The sequence below is a fragment of the Triticum urartu genome, chromosome 3A (assembly GCF_056163025.1).
Source record: "Triticum urartu cultivar PI428250 chromosome 3A, HENAU_Tu73, whole genome shotgun sequence".
Lineage (NCBI taxonomy): Eukaryota > Viridiplantae > Streptophyta > Magnoliopsida > Poales > Poaceae > Triticum > Triticum urartu.
Genome location: NC_141875.1, coordinates 38,090,793 through 38,113,733, shown reverse-complemented (window position 1 = coordinate 38,113,733; position 22,941 = coordinate 38,090,793). Strand labels below are relative to the sequence as shown.

At 48.7% G+C, this 22,941-nt stretch overlaps 1 protein-coding gene across 2 annotated transcripts in view; it reads left to right on the top strand.

Moving 5' to 3' along the window:
* The first annotated feature begins 6,548 nt into the window (after positions 1-6,548).
* Positions 6,549-22,941, top strand: part of LOC125547812 (indole-2-monooxygenase-like) — a 50,704-nt gene continuing 34,311 nt past the window's right edge. The window contains exons 1-3 of one of the 2 annotated variants that reach the window (XM_087516553.1): positions 6,549-7,040; positions 7,324-7,776; positions 14,450-14,467. In XM_087516553.1, the coding sequence (XP_087372679.1) occupies positions 6,549-7,040; positions 7,324-7,776; positions 14,450-14,467 (963 nt within the window). The remainder of the gene's footprint in view (positions 7,041-7,323; positions 7,777-14,449; positions 14,468-22,941) is intronic. The other variant, XM_087516554.1, reaches the window with a different exon arrangement.

The following is a 22,941-nucleotide window of genomic DNA, read 5'->3' as shown; positions in this document are numbered from 1 at the left end:
ACTCATTGGACCGCATACATCAGTATGTATGATTTCCAATAAGTTGGTTGCTCGCTCCATTGTTCCTGAGAACGGAGTCTTGGTCATCTTACCCATGAGTCATGGTTCGCACGTGTCAAATGATTCATAATCAAGGGACTCTAAAAGTCCATCTGCATGGAGCTTCTTCATGCGTTTGACACCTATGTGACCAAGGCGGCAGTGCCACAAGTATGTGGGACTATCATTATCAACCTTACATCTTTTGGTACTCACATTATGAATATGTGTAGTATCACGTTCGAGATTCATAAAGAATAAACCATTCACCATAGGAGCATGACCATAAAACATATCTCTCATATAAATGGAACAACCATTATTCTCGGATTTAAATGAGTAGCCATCTCGAATTAAATGAGATCCCGATACAATGTTCATGCTCAAAGCTGGCACTAAATAACAATTATTAAGGTTTAAAACTAATCCCGAAGGTATATATAGAGGTAGCGTGCCGACGGTGATCACATTGACCTTGGAACCATTCCCGATGCGCATCGTCACCTCGTCCTTTGCCAGTTTCCGCTTATTCCGCAGCCCCTGCTTTGAGTTACAAATGTGAGCAACTGCACCGGTATCAAATACCCAGGAGCTACTACGGACAATAGTAAGGTACACATCAATTACATGTATATCACATATACCTTTTGTTTTGCCGGCCTTCTTGTCTGCTAAGTATTTAGGGCAGTTCCGCTTCCAGTGACCGCTTCCCTTGCAATAAAAGCACTCAGTCTCGGGCTTGGGTCCATTCTTTGGCTTCTTCCCGGCAGCTTGCTTGCCGGGCGCGGCAACCTCCTTGCCGTCCTTCTTGAAGTTCTTTTTACCCTTGCCTTTCTTGAACTTAGTGGTTTTATTGACCATCAACACTTGATGTTCCTTCTTGACTTCTACCTCCGCTGATTTCAGCATTGAGAACAACTCAGGAATGGTCTTTTGCATCCCCTGCATGTTGAAGTTCATCACAAAGATCTTGTAGCTTGGTGGAAGTGACTGGAGGATTCTGTCAATGACCGCATCATCCGGGAGATTAACTCCCAGCTGAGACAAGCGGTTATGCAACCCAGACATAGTGAGTATGTGCTCACTGACAGAACTATTTTCCTCCATCTTACATCTGAAGAACTTATCGGAGACTTCATATCTCTCGATCCGGGCATGAGCTTGGAAAACCATTTTCAGCTCTTCGAACATCTCATATGCTCCATGTCTCTCAAAACGTTTTTGGAGCCCCGGCTCTAAGCTGTAAAGCATGCCGCACTGAACGAGGGAGTAGTCGTCAACACGTGTTTGCCAAGCGTTCATAACGTCTTGGTTCTGTGGGACGGGAGCTTCACCTAGCGGTGCTTGTAGAACATAATCTTTCTTGGCAGCTATGAGGATGATCCTCAGGTTCCGGACCCAGTCCGTATAGTTGCTGCCATCGTCTTTCAGCTTGGTTTTCTCTAGGAACGCGTTGAAGTTGAGGACTACATGGGCCATTTGATCTACAAGACATATTGTAAAATATTTTAGACTAAGTTCATGATAATTAAGTTCATCTAATCAAATTATTAATGAACTCCCACTTAGATTAGACATCCCTCTAGTCATCTAAGTATTACATGATCCGAGTTAACTAGGCCATGTCCGATCATCACGTGAGACGGACTAGTCAACATCGGTGAACATCTTCATGTTGATCGTATCTTCTATACGACTCATGCTCGACCTTTCAGTCTTCTGTGTTCCGAGGCCATGTCTGTACATGCTAGGCTCGTCAAGTCAACCTAAGTGTTTGCATGTGTAAATCTGTCTTACACCCGTTGTATGTGAATGTCTGAATAAAACACCCGATCATCACGTGGTGTTTTGAAACAGCGAACTGTCGCAACGGTGCACAGTTAGGGGGAACACTTCTTGAAATTAGTATGAGGGATCATCTTATTTACTACCGTCGTTCTAAGTAAACAAGATGCAAAACATGATAAACATCACATGCAATCAAATAATAAACGTGACATGATATGGCCAATATCACATAGCTCCTTTGATCTCCATCTTGGGGCTCCATGATCATCTTGTCACCGGCTTGACACCATGATCTCCATCATCATGATCTCCATCATCGTGTCTCCATGAAGTTGCTCGCCAACTATTACTTCTACTACTATGGCTAACGCGTTTAGCAATAAAGTAAAGTAATTTACATGGTGTTTCTCAATGACACGCAGGTCATACAAAAAATAAAGACAACTCCTATGGCTCCTGCCGGTTGTCATACTCATCGACATGCAAGTCGTGATTCCTATTACAATAGCATGAACATCTCATACATCACATATAGATCATTCATCATTCATCACAACTTTGGCCATATCATATCACAAACCACTTGCTGCAAAAACAAGTTAGACGTCCTCTAATTGTTGTTGCAAGTTTTATGTGGCTGAAATAGGGTTCTAGCAAGAACTTCTTCTTACCTACGTTAAAGCCACAACGTGATTTGTCAACTTCTATTTACCCTTCATAAGGACCCTGTTCATCGAATCCGCTCCAACTAAAGTGGGAGAGACAGACACCCGCCAGCCACCTTATGCAACTAGTGCATGTTAGTCGGTGGAACCGGTCTCACGTAAGTGTACGTGTAAGGTTGGTCCGGGCCGCTTCATCCCATAATACCGCTGAAGCAAGAAAAGACTAGTAGCGGCAAGAAAGTTGACAAATCTACGCCCACAACAAATTGTGTTCTACTCGCGCAAGAAGAACTACGCATAAACCTGGCTCTGAAACCACTATTGGGGAACGTTGCAGAAAAAAAAAATTTCCTACTCGTTTCACCAAGATCCATCTAGGAGTTCATCTAGCAACGAGTCATCAGATGCATCTACATACCTTTGTAGATCGCATGCGGAAGCGTTCAAAGAACGGTGATGATGTAGTCGAACACGACGTGATCCAAATCACCGATGACCAAGCGCCGAACGGACGGCACCTCCGCGTTCAACACACGTACGGGACGGGAGACGTCTCCTCCTTCTTGATCCAGCAAGGGGGAAGGAGAGGTTGATGAAGATCCAGCAGCACGACGGCATGGTGGTGGATGCAGGGCGTCACAGTAGCAGGGCTTCGCCTATACTACGAGAGAGAGACGTAACGGGGAGAGAGGGAGGCACCAAGGCTCAGGTATGAAGTCCTCCCCTCTCCTCAACTATATATAGGGGTGCCAAGGGGGGTGGCCGGCCCTAGGATATGGGATCTCCTAGGGGGGCCGGCGGCCAAGGGGTGGGGGGCTTGCCCCCCAAGCAAGGGGGCGCCCCCCTTAGGGTTCCCCCCCAACCCTAGGCGCATGGGCCCTTGGGGGTTGGCTCCCCCGCCCACTTTGGGCTGGGTTCCCTCCCACTTCAGCCCATGGGGCCGCCTGGGATAGGTGGCCCCACCCGGTGGACCCCCGGGACCCTTCCGGTGGTCCCGGTACAATACCGGTGACCCCGAAACTTGTCCTGATGGCCGAAACAGCACTTCCTATATATAATTCTTTACCTCCGGACCATTCCGGAACTCCTCGTGACGTCCGGGATCTCATCCGGAACTCCGAACAATATTCGGGTTACTGCATATACATATCTTCACAACCCTAGCGTCACCGAACCTTAAGTGTGTAGACCCTACGGGTTCGGGAGACAAACAGACATGACCGAGACGACTCTCCGGTCAATAACCAACAGCGGGATCTGGATACCCATGTTGGCTCCCACATGCTCCACGATGATCTCATCGGATGAACCACGATGTCGAGGATTCGATCAACCCCGTATACAATTCCCTTTGTCAATCGATATGTTACTTGCCCGAGATTCGATCGTCGGTATCCCAATACCTCCTTCAATCTCGTTACCGGCAAGTCACTTTACTCGTACCATAATGCATGATCCCGTGACCAGACACTTGGTCACTTTGAGCTCATTATGATGATGCATTACCGAGTGGGCCCAGTGATACCTCTCCGTCATACGGAGTGACAAATCCCAGTCTTGATCCATGTCAATCCAACAGACACTTTCGGAGATACCCGTAGTATACCTTTATAGTCACCCAGTTACGTTGTGACGTTTGGTACACCCAAAGCGCTCCTACGGTATCCGGGAGTTACACGATCTCATGGTCTAAGGAAAAGATACTTTGACATTGGAAAACTCTAGCAAACGAACTATACGATCTTGTGCTATGTTTAGGATTGGGTCTTGTCCATCACATCATTCTCCTAATGATGTGATCTCGTTATCAATGACATCCAATGTCCATAGTCAGGAAACCATGACTATCTGTTGATCAACGAGCTAGTCAACTAGAGGCTTACTAGGGACATGTTGGTGTCTGTTATTCACACATGTAATACGATTTCCGGATAACACAATTATAGCATGAATAAAGACAATTATCATGAATAAGGAAATATAATAATAATGCTTTTATTATTGCCTCTAGGGCATATTTCCAACAATTCCACCTCTTCCCTCCTTTCCTTTCCATTATACTCGTCGTCAACGTGTTGTGGATAAATCCACTAACGTGCCATCTACTTCTGGTGCGTCGTCCTCCTCATCCTAACTGACTTATGGTCTCCGAGCTCGGCCTCGCCCTCCCCCTGACCACTATTCTCCTAGTCGATATGGTCTTTCGGCTGTACTTGAGCCTACCTCTTGTTGCCATGCTATTGTTCATCCTGAATGGCAGTTTGCGATGGCAGAGGAGCTTGCTGCTCTTGAGTGCACCGGCATGTGGGATCTTGTTTCTCTTCCTTCCCGTGTTCGTCCCATCACTTGTAAGTGGGTCTACAAAGTTAAGACTCTCTCCGATGGTTCTCTTGAGCGTTACAAAGCTCGTCTTGTGGCTCGTGGCTTTCAGCAGGAGCATGGTCGTGATTACGATGAGACTTTTGCTCCCGTGGCCCATATGACCACTATCCGCACACTTCTTGTTGTGGCCTCTATTCGCCATTGTTCTGTTTCTCAGCTTGATGTTAAGGATGCCTTTCTTAATGGTGAGTTGCGTGAGGAGGTTTATATGCAGCCACCACCCGGGTATTTTGTCCCTGATGGCATGGTATGTCGTCTTCGTCGCTGCCTTTATGGCCTTAAGCAAGCCCCTCGCGCTTGGTTTGAGCGTTTTGCCTCTGTGGTGACCGCCGCTGGTTTTTCAGCGAGTGCTCATGATCCGGCGTTGTTTGTCCACCTTTCAGCTCATGGTCGGACTCTTCTTCTTCTATATGTTGATGACATGATCATCACTGGTGATGACCCTGAGTACATTGCCTTTGTCAAGGCCCGTCTCAGTGAGCAGTTTCTTATGTCTGATCTTGGTCCTCTTCGTTACTTTCTTGGGATTGAGGTTTCCTCCACCTCTGATGGCTTTTTTATTTCCCAAGAAAAGTATATCCAGGATCTTCTTACTCGTGCGGCTCTTAGTGATGAGCGCACTGTTGAGACACCTATGGAGCTCAATCTTCACCTCCGCGCTTCTGATGGATGAGCCCTTGTCTGATCCGACATGTTATTGTCATCTTGTTGGGAGTCTTGTCTATCTCGCCGTCACTCGTCCGGATATCTCCTATCCTGTCCACATCTTGAGTGAGTTTGTTTCTTCTCCCACTTCGGTACACTATAGTCACCTTCATCGTGTTCTACGATATCTTCGTGTCACGATCTCTCATCGTCTATTTTTTCCCCGCTCCATCTCGTTACAGCTCCAGGCTTATTCAGATGCTACGTGGGCTAGTGATCCTACGGATCTCCGTTCAATTTCTGCTTATTGTGTTTTTCTTGGTGGTTCTCTCATTACCTGGAAGACGAAGAAACAGACTGCAGTTTCCCGTTTGAGTGCAGAGGCTGAGTTGCGAGCTATGTCTCTTCTGACGGCAGAGGTGACTTGGTTACGATGGTTACTGGAGGATTTTGGTGTTTCTGTTACAACACATACCACCCTCTTGTCAGACAGTACAGGTGCTATCAGTATTGCACGGGATCCCGTGAAGCATGAGCTTACCAAGCATATTGGCGTTGATGCTTTTTATGTGCGCGCTGCTGTGCAGCATCATGTTGTTGCTCTTCAGTATGTGCCTTCTGAGTTACAGCTAGCAGACTTCTTCACAAAGGTCCAGACTAGAGCGCAACATGGATTTCACCTTTCCAGACTCAGTGTTGTGGATCCACCATGAGTTTGAGGGTGATGTTAGAGTTATATTAGTGATGCCTTTTGACCTTTTGCATTCAGTCTTTTGGCATACTCCTATAGCCTTTTCGCATCCTCGTGTATGTGTATATATGTTGGCTTTGGCCTCCTAATAATACAAGTTGCTGTTCCTAACAGACTAGACCTGATTTGGACACACAAGCACTAATATTGCTCAATTTCAGTGCATTGCAGATATGAGTCGATGTATGCATATGCTTTTTCACCTTTCTACCCGGCCTGAATGCTTATAAAGCAACAGAGCTTGTGATGAAAAACCTGATAGAGCAACTGAGCTCAGCATGGCAAACCTCGTGCAGGAGCTCATGCTAGAGTCGCCCCCGCCGGCATGGTTTCTGTTCCTGCTCCCCCTCCTCCTCTTGTCTCTGCATCACTGGTTCACCAGAAAGACAGGATCGACAGGGCAGCTCCTCCCTCCTTCGCCGCCGGCGCTTCCCATCATCGGGCACCTACACCTCGTCGGTGCCCTCCCACACGTCTCCCTCCGTGACCTCGCCAGGAAGCATGGTCCGGACGTGTTGCACCTCCGGCTGGGCGCACTGCCGACCCACGTAGTGTCGTCGCCACGCGCCGCCGAGGAAGTGCTGCGCACGAAGGTCCACATCCTGGCGTCGTGGCCCCCTTCCGTCGTCCCCGACATCATCATGTATGGCTCATCTGACATCGCCTTCGCGCCGTACGGCGAGTACTGGCGGCAGGCGAGGAAGCTCGTCACCACACACATGCTCAGCGTTAAGAAGATGCAGTATTTCCGCATCGCCGCCATAGAGGAGGTACTGATTTTTAATGATGTTGCAATTTTCTCCGCTCTGACAGACTTTTCTTTCAATGACGTTGCAATCATTATTGTCACACTCATTTGGAAGACACTAGTACATCAGACAAGAAACAAAGGAAAACAAAGACTTCCATGTCTCTCGTCAAAAAGGGACTTCCATGTGTTCCATGCCTCTTGCAAAAGAAAAAAATGACTTCAATGTTTCCATCTGATAATTAACAATTACATATATGACTGTTAGCTTCTCGTAGTTTAAGACGCATGCTATCATCTCATAGGTCAGCATGGCAATGGCCAAGATCAACGAGGCAGCCACAGCTGGTAGTACAGTCGACATTAGCGAGCTGCTCAACTCATACTCGAATGACATGGCGTGCCGTATCGTGTCGGGCAAGTTCTTCCTAGAAGATGGGCGAAGCAAGTTGTTCCGGGAACTCGTCAAGGACTCCTCACGGCTTCTAGGTGGGTTCAACTTGGAGGAGTACTTCCCAGCATTGTGTAGGGTCGGAGTGCTTAAGAGGGCGGTTTGTGCCAAGGCGGAAAGAGTGAGGAACAGATGGGCCAATCTGCTGGACAAAGTGATCGATGATCGTGTGAGCAAGCGCAAATCAGCGTCTGATCACAAGAATGGTGATTTCGTAGATATTCTGTTGTCTGTTCAGCAGGAGTACAATCTCACAAGAGAGCACATGAAAGCTCTCCTCACAGTAAGTCCAGATGATACCTTTCAAATTATATACCCGTATGTCTTTCGGTATCCCATAACTGCTAGACCGTATATACGTAGCCTCTGTACATATATATTGTAACATTGTATTGTACCCCTTGGGTACATCTATATAATGATAGAGCCACACCCCGTTTAGGGTGTCATGCGGTTCCCAACATATTACGTTTTACATGGTATCAGTTTAGTTTAAGATGGCTTCCGCTGCCTCCACCGCTGCCGCCGCCGTCGTTGCGCCGACTTCTGTTGCCGCCCCTGCCGTCGCTGCGCCGGCCCTTGGGTCGCCGTTCCTGGCCTCGCCCCCCCCCCCCCCCCCCCTTGCGATGGCCCATGGCGCCCCTCCATCTCCTGGCCCCTAGATCGGATGGGGCCCTCCTGGCGATCACATCGCCCCGCCCAACATCACGGCGGGCAATCTCCTCCCGTGCGGTGCTCCTGCAACGGCCCCTGGCAGGCCGCCACCGCCGTCGCCCTGGATGGAGCCGCCGTCCGGTGCGCCTCCAGCCCCGCACTACTACGGCGTCCAGTCGCCCCATCCCTACGACTCATGGTGCTGTCGCTGTGCAACCCTACTCGCGGCCCCCGACGGATATCTACCCAGCGCCGCCCCACACCTACCCGGCTCCGTCACCGCCGCCCCATGTGGCTGCGGCTGCCTTGTAGTACGGGCCACCAACTGCGGCGTCCTACGGTGCCCCGACGGCTGGCCCTATCGGAACCTATCCGTCCTACTCGGGTCCGGCTGCACATCCGTCGATCGGTTTTTATGCACCGCCGCATGCTCACGGTGATCAGGCCGCAGCGCCGTCGCCGTTTTACTTCTCACACCTGCTACCGATGAAACTCACGCCAGACAATTACTTGTCCCCGCATGCCCAGGTGTTGCCTCTTCTGCCGAGTCGCTACCTGGAGGGCTACGTCGACGGATCCATCCCGTGTCCGCCCCATCAGCACCCTGCGTATCATGCATGGGTGGCCCAGGATCAAGCCATCCTCTCCGCCATCCAGTCCTCGCTCGCCCTGAGCGTCTCGTCACTGGTCATCTTCACCGCTACGTCACGAGAGGCGTGGGCGGCCCTTCACACCAGCTTCGCCTCTCAGTCTCAGGCGCGTGCCCACTCTATCCGCACTGAGCTAGGTGAGACCAAGCTTGGTGACCTCACCATTACAGACTACTTCAACAAGATGAGGGGCCTCGCCGACACACTGGCTTCGATTGGCCAGTCTCTGCAGGACGAGGAGTTCACCACCTTCGTGCCTAATGGGCTTGATGATGATTATGACAATCTCGTTGAGAACGTTCATGGCCGTGATGATCCACTTCCACCTCCCGAGCTTTATGCCCGACTCCTTGGCCGCGAACGGTGCATCAAGGCGCGTCGTGTCTCACCAGGCTTCACCTCCGCCAATGCCGCCACTCGTGGCAAACCTCCACGGTCATCATCTTCAGGTGGCAAGCCTGCACCATCTCCACAACCGGCCTCGCGTGGCAGTGCGCCATCCATCACGGGTGGCAACCGTCCGGTTGCTTGCTACTCCTCCTGCGGTGCCCCGCATGCCTGCCAGTTGTGTGGCCTTGAGCGCCACATCGCCTCTCGCTATCATCGTCGCTACAAGCAAGTTTTTCTGGGCCTCGGCAACAATGGTAAAGGGAACGACAAGCAGGCCGCCGCCGCCGTGATGAGTCATGATCATGGTCGCACTTCATCCTACTCCATTGATCCGACATGGTATATGGACACCAGAGCTACTAACCACCTCACCGGTGAGATGGGCAAGCTCTGTACTCAGGAGCCATATCGTGGTCATGAACAGGTTCACACTGCCAGTGGAGCAGGTATGCGCATCTCTCATGTTGGTCAGGCTTCTCTCCTTGCACACAATTTTCGCAAACTTCATCTTTCCAATGTCCTTTGTGTTCCCTCTGCTACGCGTAGTTTGTTGTCTATTCCTCAACTTACACGTGATAATAATGTCCTTACTGAGTTTCACACTTTTCGTTTCTTTATCAAGGATCGAGACACGAGGGCCGTTCTGCTTAGCGGTCGTCTTCGCCATGGCTTGTACGCACTTGATGCGCCGCGCACACCCTCCATCCAGTCTTCTCCTCAGGCGTTCAGTGGTGTCCGTGTGTCGCCCACTCACTGGAATGTGCACCTTGGTCATCCTGCAGCTCCCATAGTTCGTCATGTGTTGCATCGTTATGAGATACTAGTTGTGTCCAATAAAACTGATGAAACTGTCTGTGATGCCTGTCAGCAGGGCAAGAGTCACCAACTTCCGTTTTCAGAGTCTAGTCGTGTTGTGAAACATCCTCTTGAGCTTGTGTTCTCTGATGTCTGTGGTCATGCCCAGACATCCGTTAGTGGTCACAATTATTATGTCAGTTTTATTGATGCTTATAGTCGGTTTACTTGGCTATGTCTTATTAAACGCAAGTCTGATGTGTTTGATGTTTTTCTTTAGTTTCAAGCACACGTTGAGCGTCTGCTTAAACAGAAAATCATCCATGTTCAATCCGACTGGGGTGGTGAATACCACAACCTCAACTAGTTTTTTTTAACAAACTTGGGATTTCGTGTCGCGTGTCATGTCCTCATACACATCAGCAGAATGGGACTGCCGAACGTAAGCATCATCACCTTGTTGAAACTGGCCTAACCTTAGTACCTCATGCATCCGTTCCGTTTTGGTTCTGGAGTGATGCTTTCTCCACAGCTTGTTTTCTTATTAATAGACTTCCCTCACGACTTCTGAAAATGCGAACCCCGCTTGAACTCTTGCTCAATGAAATCCCAGACTACACGTTCTTCAAAGTGTTTGGGTGTGCATGCTGGCCTCATCTCCGTCCATATAACAAGCGTAAGCTCGAGTTTCGGTCTAAGAAGTGTGTTTTTCTCGAGTATTGTTGGGGACGTAGCTATCAGTTATGACCCGCCCAGGAGGGGCCGGGTCAGCCCCAATGGCGGGTTACACAAGAAGCCCAGTAAACATTCCAGACGATAGTTTATCAAATCTTATAGAAGGCCCAAAGGCCTGGAGGCGGCTTAAGGCCTGGTATTTTGGACCACCGTATGTAAGGAAAGACTTGTAAAGAAAGGCATGTAAAGGAAGTCACCGAGCCGGACACGATTATGAGCCGGCCGGGACTCTATAGGCCACCAGGCGTCAACCCGTGTATATAAGGGGACGACCCGGTGGCGGCTTAGGGCAAGAAACAAGAGATCGATAACCAAGCTGGCAAATTAAGCCTCTTGGTGATCGAAACCCCAGCAATACCAACACAACTAGACGTAGGCTTTTACCTTCATCGTAAGGGGCCGAACTAGTATAAAACCTCTCGTGTCCCTTGTCCCGATTAACCCCTTTACGCTTCCTAGTTGCGATGGCCGTAGGACTAAGTCCTTTCACTAGGACATCTGCCAGGACAATTCCACGACAGTTGGCGCCCACCGTGGGGCCAGCGCACGGTGGATTTGAGTTCTTGAAGGGCAACTTCAAAGGGCTCAAGGGATACGCTGTGGGTCGGATGACCAAGAGTCGTCGCGGAAAGCTCTACATCGACGACGAAGGCTGGGGCCCCGAGGTCGGCTCAGTTGAGTACGGGTACTGGGTCCCCTTCGGCGGAATTCACGTCTTCATCGGCCGGATCGGCGAGTCAGGCCCTGAGCCGGACGTCCACACCAACCTCATCGAAACGGCTCGGCATGCGAGGACCACCCGCGTTCAATCTGTCGTGAAGCATGCCTTCGTAGGCTGCGTCCACGATGGTGAATACTCTGAAGGATCGGTGGAGGGCGGTGAGACGGCCGTCTATTCTGACACTGCATCATCAACGGGCGAGACAGACTCTTTATACCAGCTGCAGGATGGCATGCTCGGGGGCTGTTCCGATGATAGTAGTATTCCGGACCCCCTTGAGCCGCCGAATTGGACCGGAGTCTTCATGGCAGGGACACAACCCGGGCAGAACTCCACAGCAGCAGCGGCAACAGCTACCGGGTCGGCCGCGGCCTGGTCAGGAGACCCCGCGCGCCCCTCGGCTCAGAATCTAATGGACCTCATGGATAAACTGATGACTCTGTTGACTGCCGTGGTAGTGCCGGCGGATAAAGCCCAGCATGACGCAGAGGTGGCATGTGTACGTGAAGAGATGGTGCAAGCTAAGGAAAGTCTGACCGCAGAGGAAGTCAGGATGGCAGCAGAGCAGGCGGCTTTGGACGTTCGTGCTCAATAGCTTCAAGCAGAGACCTTCCGGCTCTCGGTGGATCTGAACGTGTCAAATGAGGTCATGAGAAGAAGGCATAAGAAAACTCAGTCACGTCTACCTCTGACGCTTGATCCTAGGAACCTATACCATACACCCGGAGCTAGGGGAAGCGACCCGCTAGAGGCACGCCGGATCACGACACCTGGCGCACCGGTTCAGCCGCGTGCCATGGAACCACCTCGTATAATTACCGCTCCACCTCATTACGTACCAACACTGCCGGGTCACTTCTCCAACCCCTTGGAAAACGTCATTGCAGCGTCGGCTCATTTGCCGGCTCTCCTGATGGAAGGTGACTCACCGGCGGAGGGTAAGAGAACTTCTTTAGATAGCTCTGGCACAACAGGATGCGTACTCCTACAGTCGAGATAGGATCCATTCAAGTCCTCGCCCAAGCCGGAGCCCGAGCTACAATAGGCACATGGAATCCGCAGACATGTCAAGCAATGCTCAACGATGCAACCGGCCACACAGGCATGAGCCGGTGGAGGCTGCAGCCTTTAACTTTGCGGATTAGGAGAGGATTCGACAAGAGGCGGAACGAGCAGTTCAAATGGCAGCAGATCAGGCGGCTCATCAAACTTTTCCGGCTTATCCAGCAACCTCGGCCGAGGCAGGAGTGGCCACAAGAACCGGAGGCATCCCTTGCTTGGTGCCGTCCATATGTAATGAGCGTTTGCCAAAGGACTTTAAGGGGCCTCGTAAGGTGCCTAATTACACGGCTGACTTACAGCCCAAGGCTTGGATTGAGAGTTATGAGATGTCTATGGAGTTGTTGGAGGACAGCGGCGTAGCAATGGCCAAGTATTTCACTATGACGTTAGATGGAACAGCTCGTACTTGGTTGAATGGGTTGCCACCCAATTCTATCGGCTCATGGGCGGAGTTGAAGGCCCGGTTCATCCTGAACTTTAGACACGTGTAAGGAGCCTATGTCGATTGTGGACCTAACTAATTGTAAGCAAGAGGACGGTGAGTCTACAATCCATTGGGTGCGCTGGGTCAAGGAGATAATACATTCGTCTGATAAGATGGATGCCGGCTCAGCAGTCTTGATGTTGGAGAAAAATTGCCGTTTTGAACCTCTGAAGCAGAAGTTGGGGCAGCTCAAGCGTGACCGTAATGACATGGGCCAGTTGATGGCGGCTCTCGTCAAGTATGTTGATTCTGATAGTACCAAAGACCCGGTGTTTTTCAAAGAAAAGACAGCCAAGGGAAAGAAGAATGGCAACGGCGAGGGTCACCAGCATAACCCGGCAAATCAAGGAGGTAATAAGCGTAAGGCTGATGAGATTGTCGCTCACACTAATGCACAGGGCGGAAACCAATGGCGCAAGGGCAGGCAACCCCCTCGGTCGGGCGGGTTAGGTCCCACCCTTGAGCAATTATTGAATGAACCTTGTCCAAAGCACGACACCCGAGAGATGCCAGCCACCCACCTATGGAAAGATTGTACAATCATGAAGGCGCTTAAAAATTCAAACGCGTTTGATGGAGGTCACGGCCTAGGTGGCGGTTCAGGTGGATGCGGTTTCCATGGCCCGGGCGCTGGCTTGGGTGGAGGAGGATTTCATGGTCCGGGCCATCCTGGTAACCAAGGAGGATATAATCCACAACCCGGCCAAGGTAATCAGCAGCAACAGTCCGGGTATCAGAGCACCCTGAAACAACTGAATAGTGGGCAATACCATGTGTTCACAACTAGTTTATGTAAGAGGGACCAGAAGCTTCACAAGAGGGTCGTTAATGTCGTTGGGCCGGTGATTCCACGTTATTTACGTTGGTCAGAGCAGCCTATTGTGTGGAGCAGAGAGGATCACCCACCCCGGGTTGATAATCCGGGTCACTTTGCCTTGGTAGTGGCGCCTCAGGTTGGTGGATAAAAATTCACTAAGGTACTCATGGATGGAGGCAGCAGCATCAACATCCTCTACTATGAGACGTTCCGCCGGATGAGGTTGACTGATAAGGGTCTTAAACAATCCAACACTATTTTTCACGGTGTGGTACCTGGCAAGTCGGCATACCCAGTTGGTAAGATTGAACTGGAAGTAGCCATTGGAGATGAGTATGACTCCAGAGCAGAAAAATTAACCTTTGAGGTGGTTAAGATCAAAATCCCATATCATGCTATGTTTGGACGGCCGGCTTATACCAAGTTCATGGCTCGGCCGTGCTATGTATATTTGCAGCTCAAGATGCCGGGTTATAAGGGCACCATTACAGTACATGGGAGCTGGAAAATAGCTTTAGAGTGTGAAGAAGGTGATGCTGCCTATGCTGAATCTGTTTGTGCAACAGAGGAGTTAAAGTTTACAAGGATCACGTTGACCCGGCAGACATGACGTCGTTAAAGAAACCAACAACAGAGCATGAGCCGGTGTTGAAGTTCAAATCAGCTGATGACACCAAGATGGTTGACTTTGTGCCTGGCGACTCATCCAAGCAGTTCATCATCAGTGCAAACTTGGATCCAAAATAGGAAAGCGTGCTCATCCAGTTCATTCGTGAGAACCGGGACATCTTTGCATGGAAACCTTCCGACATGCCGGGTGTCCCGAGGGAACTCGCTGAGCACACTCTCAATATTGATCCAAAGTTTAAACCTGTTAGACAGTTTCTTCGATGGTTTAGTGAAGAAAGGCACAAGGCCATTGGAGAAGAGGTGGCCTGGCTCTTGGTGGCCGGGTTCATTGTAGAAGTCTTTCACCCAGAGTGGTTAGCCAACCCGGTGCTTGTACTCAAAAAGAATGGCACCTGGCGTATGTGTGTGGATTACACTGATTTAAACAAGGCTTGTCCGACTGACCCTTTTGCCCTCCCCCGTATTGATCAGATCATCGATGCTACGGCCAGTTGCACATATTTGAGTTTCTTGGATACTTATTCAGGTTATCATCAGATCAAGATGGCAGTCAGAGATCAAGAGAAGACGGCTTTTATCACTCCTTTTGGAGCTTTCTGCTATGTCTCTATGCCTTTTGGGCTTAAGAGTGCCGAGGCGACTTACCAACGGTGTGTGCAAAATTGTCTTCACAATCAAATTGGGCGTAATGTTCATGCTTATGTGGATGATATAGTGGTAAAATCCAGGAAAGAGGAAACCTTGGTCGCAGATCTGAAAGAGACCTTCGATAATCTCCGGGTCTACAAAATGATGCTTAACCCGGCCAAGTGTGTTTTTGGAGTCCCAGCCGGCAAGCTCTTGGGTTTTTTGGTGTCCAACCGAGGTATTGAAGCTAACCCGGAGAAAATCAAGGCAATTACATCCCTGGCCAAGCCAATATGCATCAATGATGTTCAATGGCTAGCGGGTCGTGTTGCTGCTTTAAGCCGGTTCATAGGCCAGTTAGGGGAGAAGGCGATGCATTTATATCAGATGATGAAGAAAACAGATGATTTTGTTCAGAGCAAGGCTGCAAACTCTGCTTTTGAAGATTTGAAGACACAGCTTGCTGAGCCGCCGGTCCTTGCTGCTCCAGTCGAGAAAGAGCCGTTGTTGTTATACGTAGCCGCCAACTCACGAGCTGTTAGTGTGGCGATTGTGGTGGAGCGCAAGGAGGTTGGCAAGGAGCATCTGGTTCAATGGCCGGTTTACTATGTCAGTGAGGTGTTAATTGAATCCAAACAGCGGTACCCACATTGGCAGAAGCTCGTATATGGGGTGTTCATGGCAAGCCGGAAGCTTAAACATTATTTTCAGGGTCACCCAATCACTATGGTTAGCTCTGCTCCTTTGGGAGACATCATTCAAAACAGAGGAGCCACTGGACGAGTCGCCAAGTGGGCCATTGAGCTTGGGTCTCATGGGTTGAAGTATGTACCACGTACTATGATCAAATCTCAAGCACTGGTTGAACTCATTAATGATTGGACAGAGATGCAGATGCAAGAAGAGAAACCAGACAACACATAGTGGACTATTCATTTTGATGGGTCGAGACAGTTGGAAGGCTCGGGGGCTGGAGTTGTTTTAACCTCCCCTCGAGGTGAAAATTTTTATTATGTGTTATGGCTGATGTTTCCTTGCACTAACAACGCAGCAGAGTATGAAGCCTTGCTCCATGGTCTTCGAGTGGCCAAAGAGATGAGTCTAAGCCGGGTCAGATGTCTTGGCGACTCAGATTTAGTGGCTCAACAAGTCTCAGATAAGTGGGATTCCACAGATCCTCACATGGCGGCTTATCGCCAGGAAGTTGATGTTGTTGCAGGGCATTTTAAAGGTTATCAGGTGGAGCACATTGACCGTAGGAAGAACGAAGCGGCTGATGCATTAAGCCGGTTGGGGTCTCGGTGTAAGCCGGTGCCACCTAATACCTTTTTGGATGTTTTGCATAACCCGTCTGTCAAGTTACCCACGGAAGAAGATCTAGCCATTCTTGACCCAGAGGCACAGTTGGTGGCGGCTCTTCATGTCATCCCAGATTGGACAGTGCCGTTCTTGGCTTACATGACCCGGGGAGAATTGCCAGTGGATGAGACCCTGGCTCGACAGATAACCCGGCGGTCTAAGTCAATGACGATTTTTGATGGAGAACTATACCATCGCAGCGTCTCTGGAGCGTTTCAATGGTGTGTTTCCCCTGAAGAAGGCCAAGAAATACTTCGTGAGATCCATGAAGGTGATTGTGGTCATCACGCCAGGTCAAAATCTCTGGTGGCCAAAGCTTTTCATCACGGTTTTTACTGGTTGACGGCTCATGCTGATGCAGAGGATCTGGACAGCAGATGTGATGGATGTCAAAAGTTCGCACGACGAGCACATGTTCCGGCTCAAGAGCTCCGGATGATTCCAATCACTTGGCCATTTGTGGTCTGGGGGCTTGACATGGTGGGGCCTTTCAAAAGTTCTAAGGATAAAAAGACACATCTTTTAGTGGCAGTTGAGAAATTCACAAAGTGGGTTGAGGCAGAGCCAGTGAGTAAGTGTGATGCGGCCACAGCGGTTCAGTTCATGAAAAAGGTGATCTTCCATTTTGGTTTTCCACACAACATTATCACTGACAATGGCACTAATATATCTCAAGGGGCTATGGAGGAGTTTTGTTAGCGTGACCATATCCGGCTTGATGTTTCTTCTGTAGCTCATCGTCAATCCAATGGTCAAGCTGAGAGAGAAAATCAGGAAATTTTAAAAGGCCTCAAACCCCGGCTTATGGTTCCCTTGCAGCGAACGCCGAGTTGTTGGGTAGAGGAATTACCCTCGGTGCTCTGGAGTATCAATACCACACATAACAGGTCTACAGGTTATACACCTTTCTTCATGGTGTATGGAGCAGAAGCAGTGTTGCCTAGTGACATCCGTCATGACTCGCCCCGTGTGGCAGCTTATGTTGAAGCTAATAATGAACAAGCCAGACAGGATGCAGTCGACTTGTTAGATGAAGAAAGAGACTTAGCAGCGGCTCGATCAGCAATTTATCAACAGGACCTGCGCCGTTATCACAGCCGCCGGGTTAAGTCCAGGACTTTTCAGGAAGGCGACCTGGTGCTCCGGCTCATCCAGGATCTGTCAGATGCACACAAGTTATCCCCACCTTGGAAAGGACCCTTTGTGGTCAGCAAGAACTTAAACAACGGGTCTTATTACCTCATTGATGTTTGAGAGCACAAAGACTCACGTAAGTTGGAGGAGGAGACCCGCCGGCCGTGGAACATTGCTCAACTTCGGCCATACTACACCTGAGCCACCGACTCTCATAATGTACATACTTTAACATTGTATATACCATGATAAGTAATAAAGCAGGACCATCGGTCTCTTTTCTTTTCAAAGATTACGCATCTTTGTTATTTCTTATTTTCAAAAGACTATTAAGGAGCTGATCATATTTGAATCAAGTCTAACCTTTTTTGGTCCGGCTTATGATCGTAATCGAATCTAGCTGCAATTATTATGGTCACATGGGGGCTTCCTGTCCAAACATAGGTCGTATTCGAACCAAAGAGAACATTGCTGTCGTAACCCTCTTGATCGGCTCAAGGCCAAACTCACTAGGGGGCTTCTTGATCGTATCCGAATCATAGCTTCACCCCTTTTGGGTCCGACTTGGATTGTATTCGAATCAGGGACGTTAAAAACCTCTCAAGGTCGTTTGGGGGCTTACTGTTCAAACATAGGTCGTATTCAGACCAAAGAGAACATAGCTGTCGGTACCCTCTTGATCGGCGCAACGCCAAAGCCACTGGGGGCTATATGGTCGTATTCGAACCTTAGCTTAACCCCTTTGGTCCGGTTTACTGATCATATTTGAATCAGAAGCCACCAACCTTTAAATATAAGGTTAAATCATACTTGTTACCTGTTATTTGTCTTCTAGTTTTTTGTTGTCTCAATTTCACAAATAATTAGCATGATCTTCTTCGCCGGCTGGACTATTTGACAACAAGGCCACCAAGGTATGATGATCATTAAGTACTCAGAAGCAATGACTTCTTAGAAAGATTGATTTATCAACTTCAATACCCGGGTTACTCAAGCCTGTGGTCTATGGATCAAAGGTACAAATATGGCTATTATTTATATGCAATTGCCTGCTGCATTAACCAAACGGTTAGTTTCAGCCTTGTCCTTTATTTATATCTGTTTCTGTTTTCTATTATGGTAAACATATTGGCTATAAGCCGGGTGTTTTAACCCGTTCGGTTCTAAGCCACCAAGCCAGTCTTTTCTCTTGTATCTACAGGAACAGAGCTAAAGTGTTGCAGAAACAATCATCAAATTTGATGCATATATTGCCATCAGGAAATACGGAGTCACACATAGTGTTTTATACATGATGGCATAGGCAAGGAATTCAGTGTTTTCACAGCTAAACTATTACAAGGCTTTTATAAGCCCATGAAGATGGTTATTGCTCCTCCCTCGCCGGTTCACCACCCCCTGTTGACTGGAAGCTAGGTTTTGACTAGTCAAAACCATTCACAGCGACAAATTCTTCTTCCTCGTCAATCAGGACGGCCGGATCAACTTCCGGGGCAAATGTGTTTTCACGAACAGGAGGGATTAAATCTGTCACTTTGTACGAGGGAGTTGCCATCTTCTTATTTTCAATATCAAAACCCGGCTGATACTTGTCGATGATGGTTTCATCTCCAAGGATAGTCGCCTGAGGTCGGACTCCGCGCACGCAAGCCATGAAGTCATCCTGCTCAAAAGGAGATCTGTCTTCCTTCACGGTGGGATATCCTCTGGCCACGTCTGACGGGTCTAGATCTGGCACCCAAGCCTTGGAGCGGCTCAGGGCAGTCAAAGCTCCGGCTCTCGCACAGGAGCGCTTCACTTCTTGAAACCTGGCGGGTAGGATTGACAGTTTCTTCAAGACGTCGCTGAGCCGGTTGGGTGCTTGATTGGTAGGTGAGATGGACGCAAGTGCCCGTTGTGTGCCAATATACAGTTGCTCCACTAAGGTCTACTCGGCCTTCAGTTTAATCACATGATCTTGGCTCAGATTCTTGCTTCGTGGGCCTTCATATATTTTATAAACGAAGTCCGCTGGCGGCTTATATTCTGGATCAGCAAAAAGTATACAAGGTCAAAGACAGACGACTTACCAAAGATGGCGGCCACCTTTCGAGACACCCGGCCCTTTAAACCATTCAGCTCTGTTGAAACCTCTTCAAGGGCTGCTTCGGCTTTCTCGGCGCGTTGTGTTAGAAGCGTTTTTTCCCTCTGCCCAGGTTTTCTTCTTGATAGTGAGGCCGGTCTTTAAATTTTCCGTCTCGGAGAGACTTATTTGCAATTTGGAGTTAGCAGACTTAATTTCTGCCTCCTGACTCGCTAACCGGGTCTTCGCATCAGTCAATTGCGAGCTCAGTTCAGATAAGGCATGCTGCAAAAATGTACCCAGAGGAGTTCAGATTTCGCTTAAGGTCCAAAAAACAAGATTCAAGTCTCAAGTACTTTACGAAAACTACTTGACACTTGGGGGCTAATGTATGCCAAAACAATTTCTATGATTCTGAAGACATACTTTAAGTCGCAAGTACTTTACAAAGTAACGGCACTTGGCACTTGGGGGTTAATGTATGCTATTCAGCAAGTTTCTTAAGGTTAAGCCGGATTATGATGTTTTTTTGAATACGGTACAAGACAATTTAAAGTACCGGCTCATTTTTAAAAATGAACCGGCCCTTGGGGACTACAGGTGAAGCTTTGCTCTATTTTATTGAACTTAAGAAAAGTTTCAAAAGTAAAAAGTCTTGGCCTAATTATAAAGTCTATAGATCATTCCAGTTCTCTCATAATCTGAAGACTTGGGGGCTGGCGGGATATAGATAAACTGGAAGAACATACCTCATATTTCAGCTGGAACTGTTTGACCATTTCGATTTCTGAGTCGCGACTGGAGTGCACATGGCTGAGATAGATGGAGAAAATATCATTGGCATTTAGATGATCATAATGTGCAACATCAAAATGCACTTTCTGCCTCTCCAATGCTTCTTGTTTGGCCGTGTGGCGAGCCAGCACGGTTGGATTCCCTAGTTCAACAAATCGGCTCCCGGTGATCAAAACATCTTGTGCAGACGGTGATGGCGGGTAGGCCGAGCTTAATGGACTAGTTGTGGAAGGGTTGACGGTGGTATCATCAACTGACGGCTCAGGCGGATTTGCTTCCGCATTGACAGGCGGGTCTTCTGGAGTTTCAATTGCTGGAGGAGAAGGTGGCCTCGCTGGTTCAGGTGCAAGGATTAGCGGGTATTCCACCGGCTTAATCACCTTGGCCTTCTTAGACTTAGCTTGGCCACTAAGTGAAATATTATTGACTGTCAGTATAAAGAGACAATTTGAGAAACACGGAAGACAAAGGATTTTCCTTACCCAGGGGCAGTCTTGAAGGCAGGAAATTGGGTCTGAGACGAGTCGCCAGACGAGCGAGACACCTCCTGCAAAGATAAAACAAAGTAAGTAATGCAAGGAAGGGGATCCATTAACAGAAATCAAAGAAAAAGAAATAAACCTCATTCTGGCATTTCTGAGGAGTTTGTTGAAGAACAACAGCCGGTTCGTCTTCGGTCCAAGCTTGACGGCGGCTCTCATGTTTCTTCTTTTTTAAAAGAAAGTGAGGGTCCAGATAAGCCAAAGGGTGTGAAAACCATACTTTCTGGGTTACGACTCGAAGTTTCTGTCTTGGCAAATGGGCTGAGTCAGAGGAAATAGAAACCTCTTCTTCCACGGCCTGACTGGCCCCAGTGTCATCCTGGTAATGATCAGTGTTAATAATAAGATTATAAAAAAATTGGCCAAGGGAGAGTCAAGGGCTACCTCCAACTCAGAAGAATCGTCAAGCTTCATCCAATCTTCGGCAGTGTTCTTCTTCTTCTTTTTTGACCTCCGGGTCGTTTTCTTGGCGTTTATGGCTGCGGCTCTTGCTTTCTTTGCAGCCTCGTGGTCATATTTAACTTTCCAAAAGTCAGAGTTGGCCTGTAGATAGGTAAAAACAAGATGAAAATTCAGGCAAGTATTAAACAATACGGCTTGGTAAAATACAAAGGAGAGAGATCAATATATCCTTACTTCTGGCACCGTGTTAAGCTTGCAGAAGGGGTTTCACCCGACAATACTGCAATCTTTGTATTTCCCGTTCACCAAAAGGGTTGACATTGAAACAATATCTTCTTCTGTTAATTGAACGGGGTTGTGACGAAGAGAGTCATCCGGGCCTCCACCATACTCATACATCAGCTTTGACCAACGGCTTAGAGGGATGACCCGCCATGAGATCCAGCAGCGGGTCAGATCAACTCCAGTTAACCCATTCCCTAACAGACACTACAAAAAAATACACTTCCGTGATGATACGTGTTTGTCACAGTAGGTCGCGTTTTTTGTCATGCATGTTCATCCATGACAAATTTATGACAGAATCAAGATAGTCATACATGTGCTCTCGTAGAAGTGTTCCATGACATTACCAAAATTATCATCACGGAAGTGTCCACTTCCATGACGATAAATCGCGCGTCACAGAAGTGATTTCATCAAGGGTGACCGACACGTGGCATCCACCGTAATGGAACGCCGTTAAGCTATAGGGTCGGGTTTTGGATCTAATAACCCGTTAACAGCCCCGACCAATGGGAAATTTCCACGTGTAAAATTCTTATTGGCGGACGAAACACGTGTCAGCTTGTCAGTGGGTCAGATAGGCGCCTATGATACGTTGACACGTGGCACGGCCCAAAATAGGCCCATTCCTTTGAAAGGGTCGGCCCGTTTGACTTGGTCAAAAGGTGGCGGGCCGGCCCATGTAAAGCCTGTTAATGACCTGTTCGCATATAGCCCATTTACAGCCCGCTAATCCAAGGCCCGTTACGCCCTATCCGAATTAGGCCCAGTAGCGTCATCTGGGCCATCCAATATGATTCCAGCCCGTTTTCACTTCTGGCCCATGTATGGCCCATGATGTCTTTCGGCCCATATGAGGCCCTATGTAACTCTTGGCCTATTAACGGCCCGTGGCGAAACTGGCCCGTAATGAACAGTGTATCACTTTACACCCATTAACGGCCCGTGGTGAAACTGGCCCGTAATGAATAGTGTATCACTTTATACCCATTAACGGCTTGTTATTCCGTTGGGCCGATTCCAGCCCATGTTATCTTTCGGCCTTCTCAGAGCCCATTTATTATTGGTCTCATTTCCAGCATTCGTTTACTTACGGCCTGTTACTGTCATTTTCTGCTTGTGGGCCGAATTCAGCCCGTGGTTACAGTCGGCCCGTTTGTGGTCCGTTAATACGTTGGGCCGTTTTCATAGCGTCAAAAAATACGGCCTATTAACGATGGCCCGTTACGGTCGGCCCGTGAATGGACGATTCCAACTCTAGCCCGTTTATGGCCATAATGCGGCCTGTTATTGACCCATGTTTGGCCAATCGATCATACAGCCCGTAT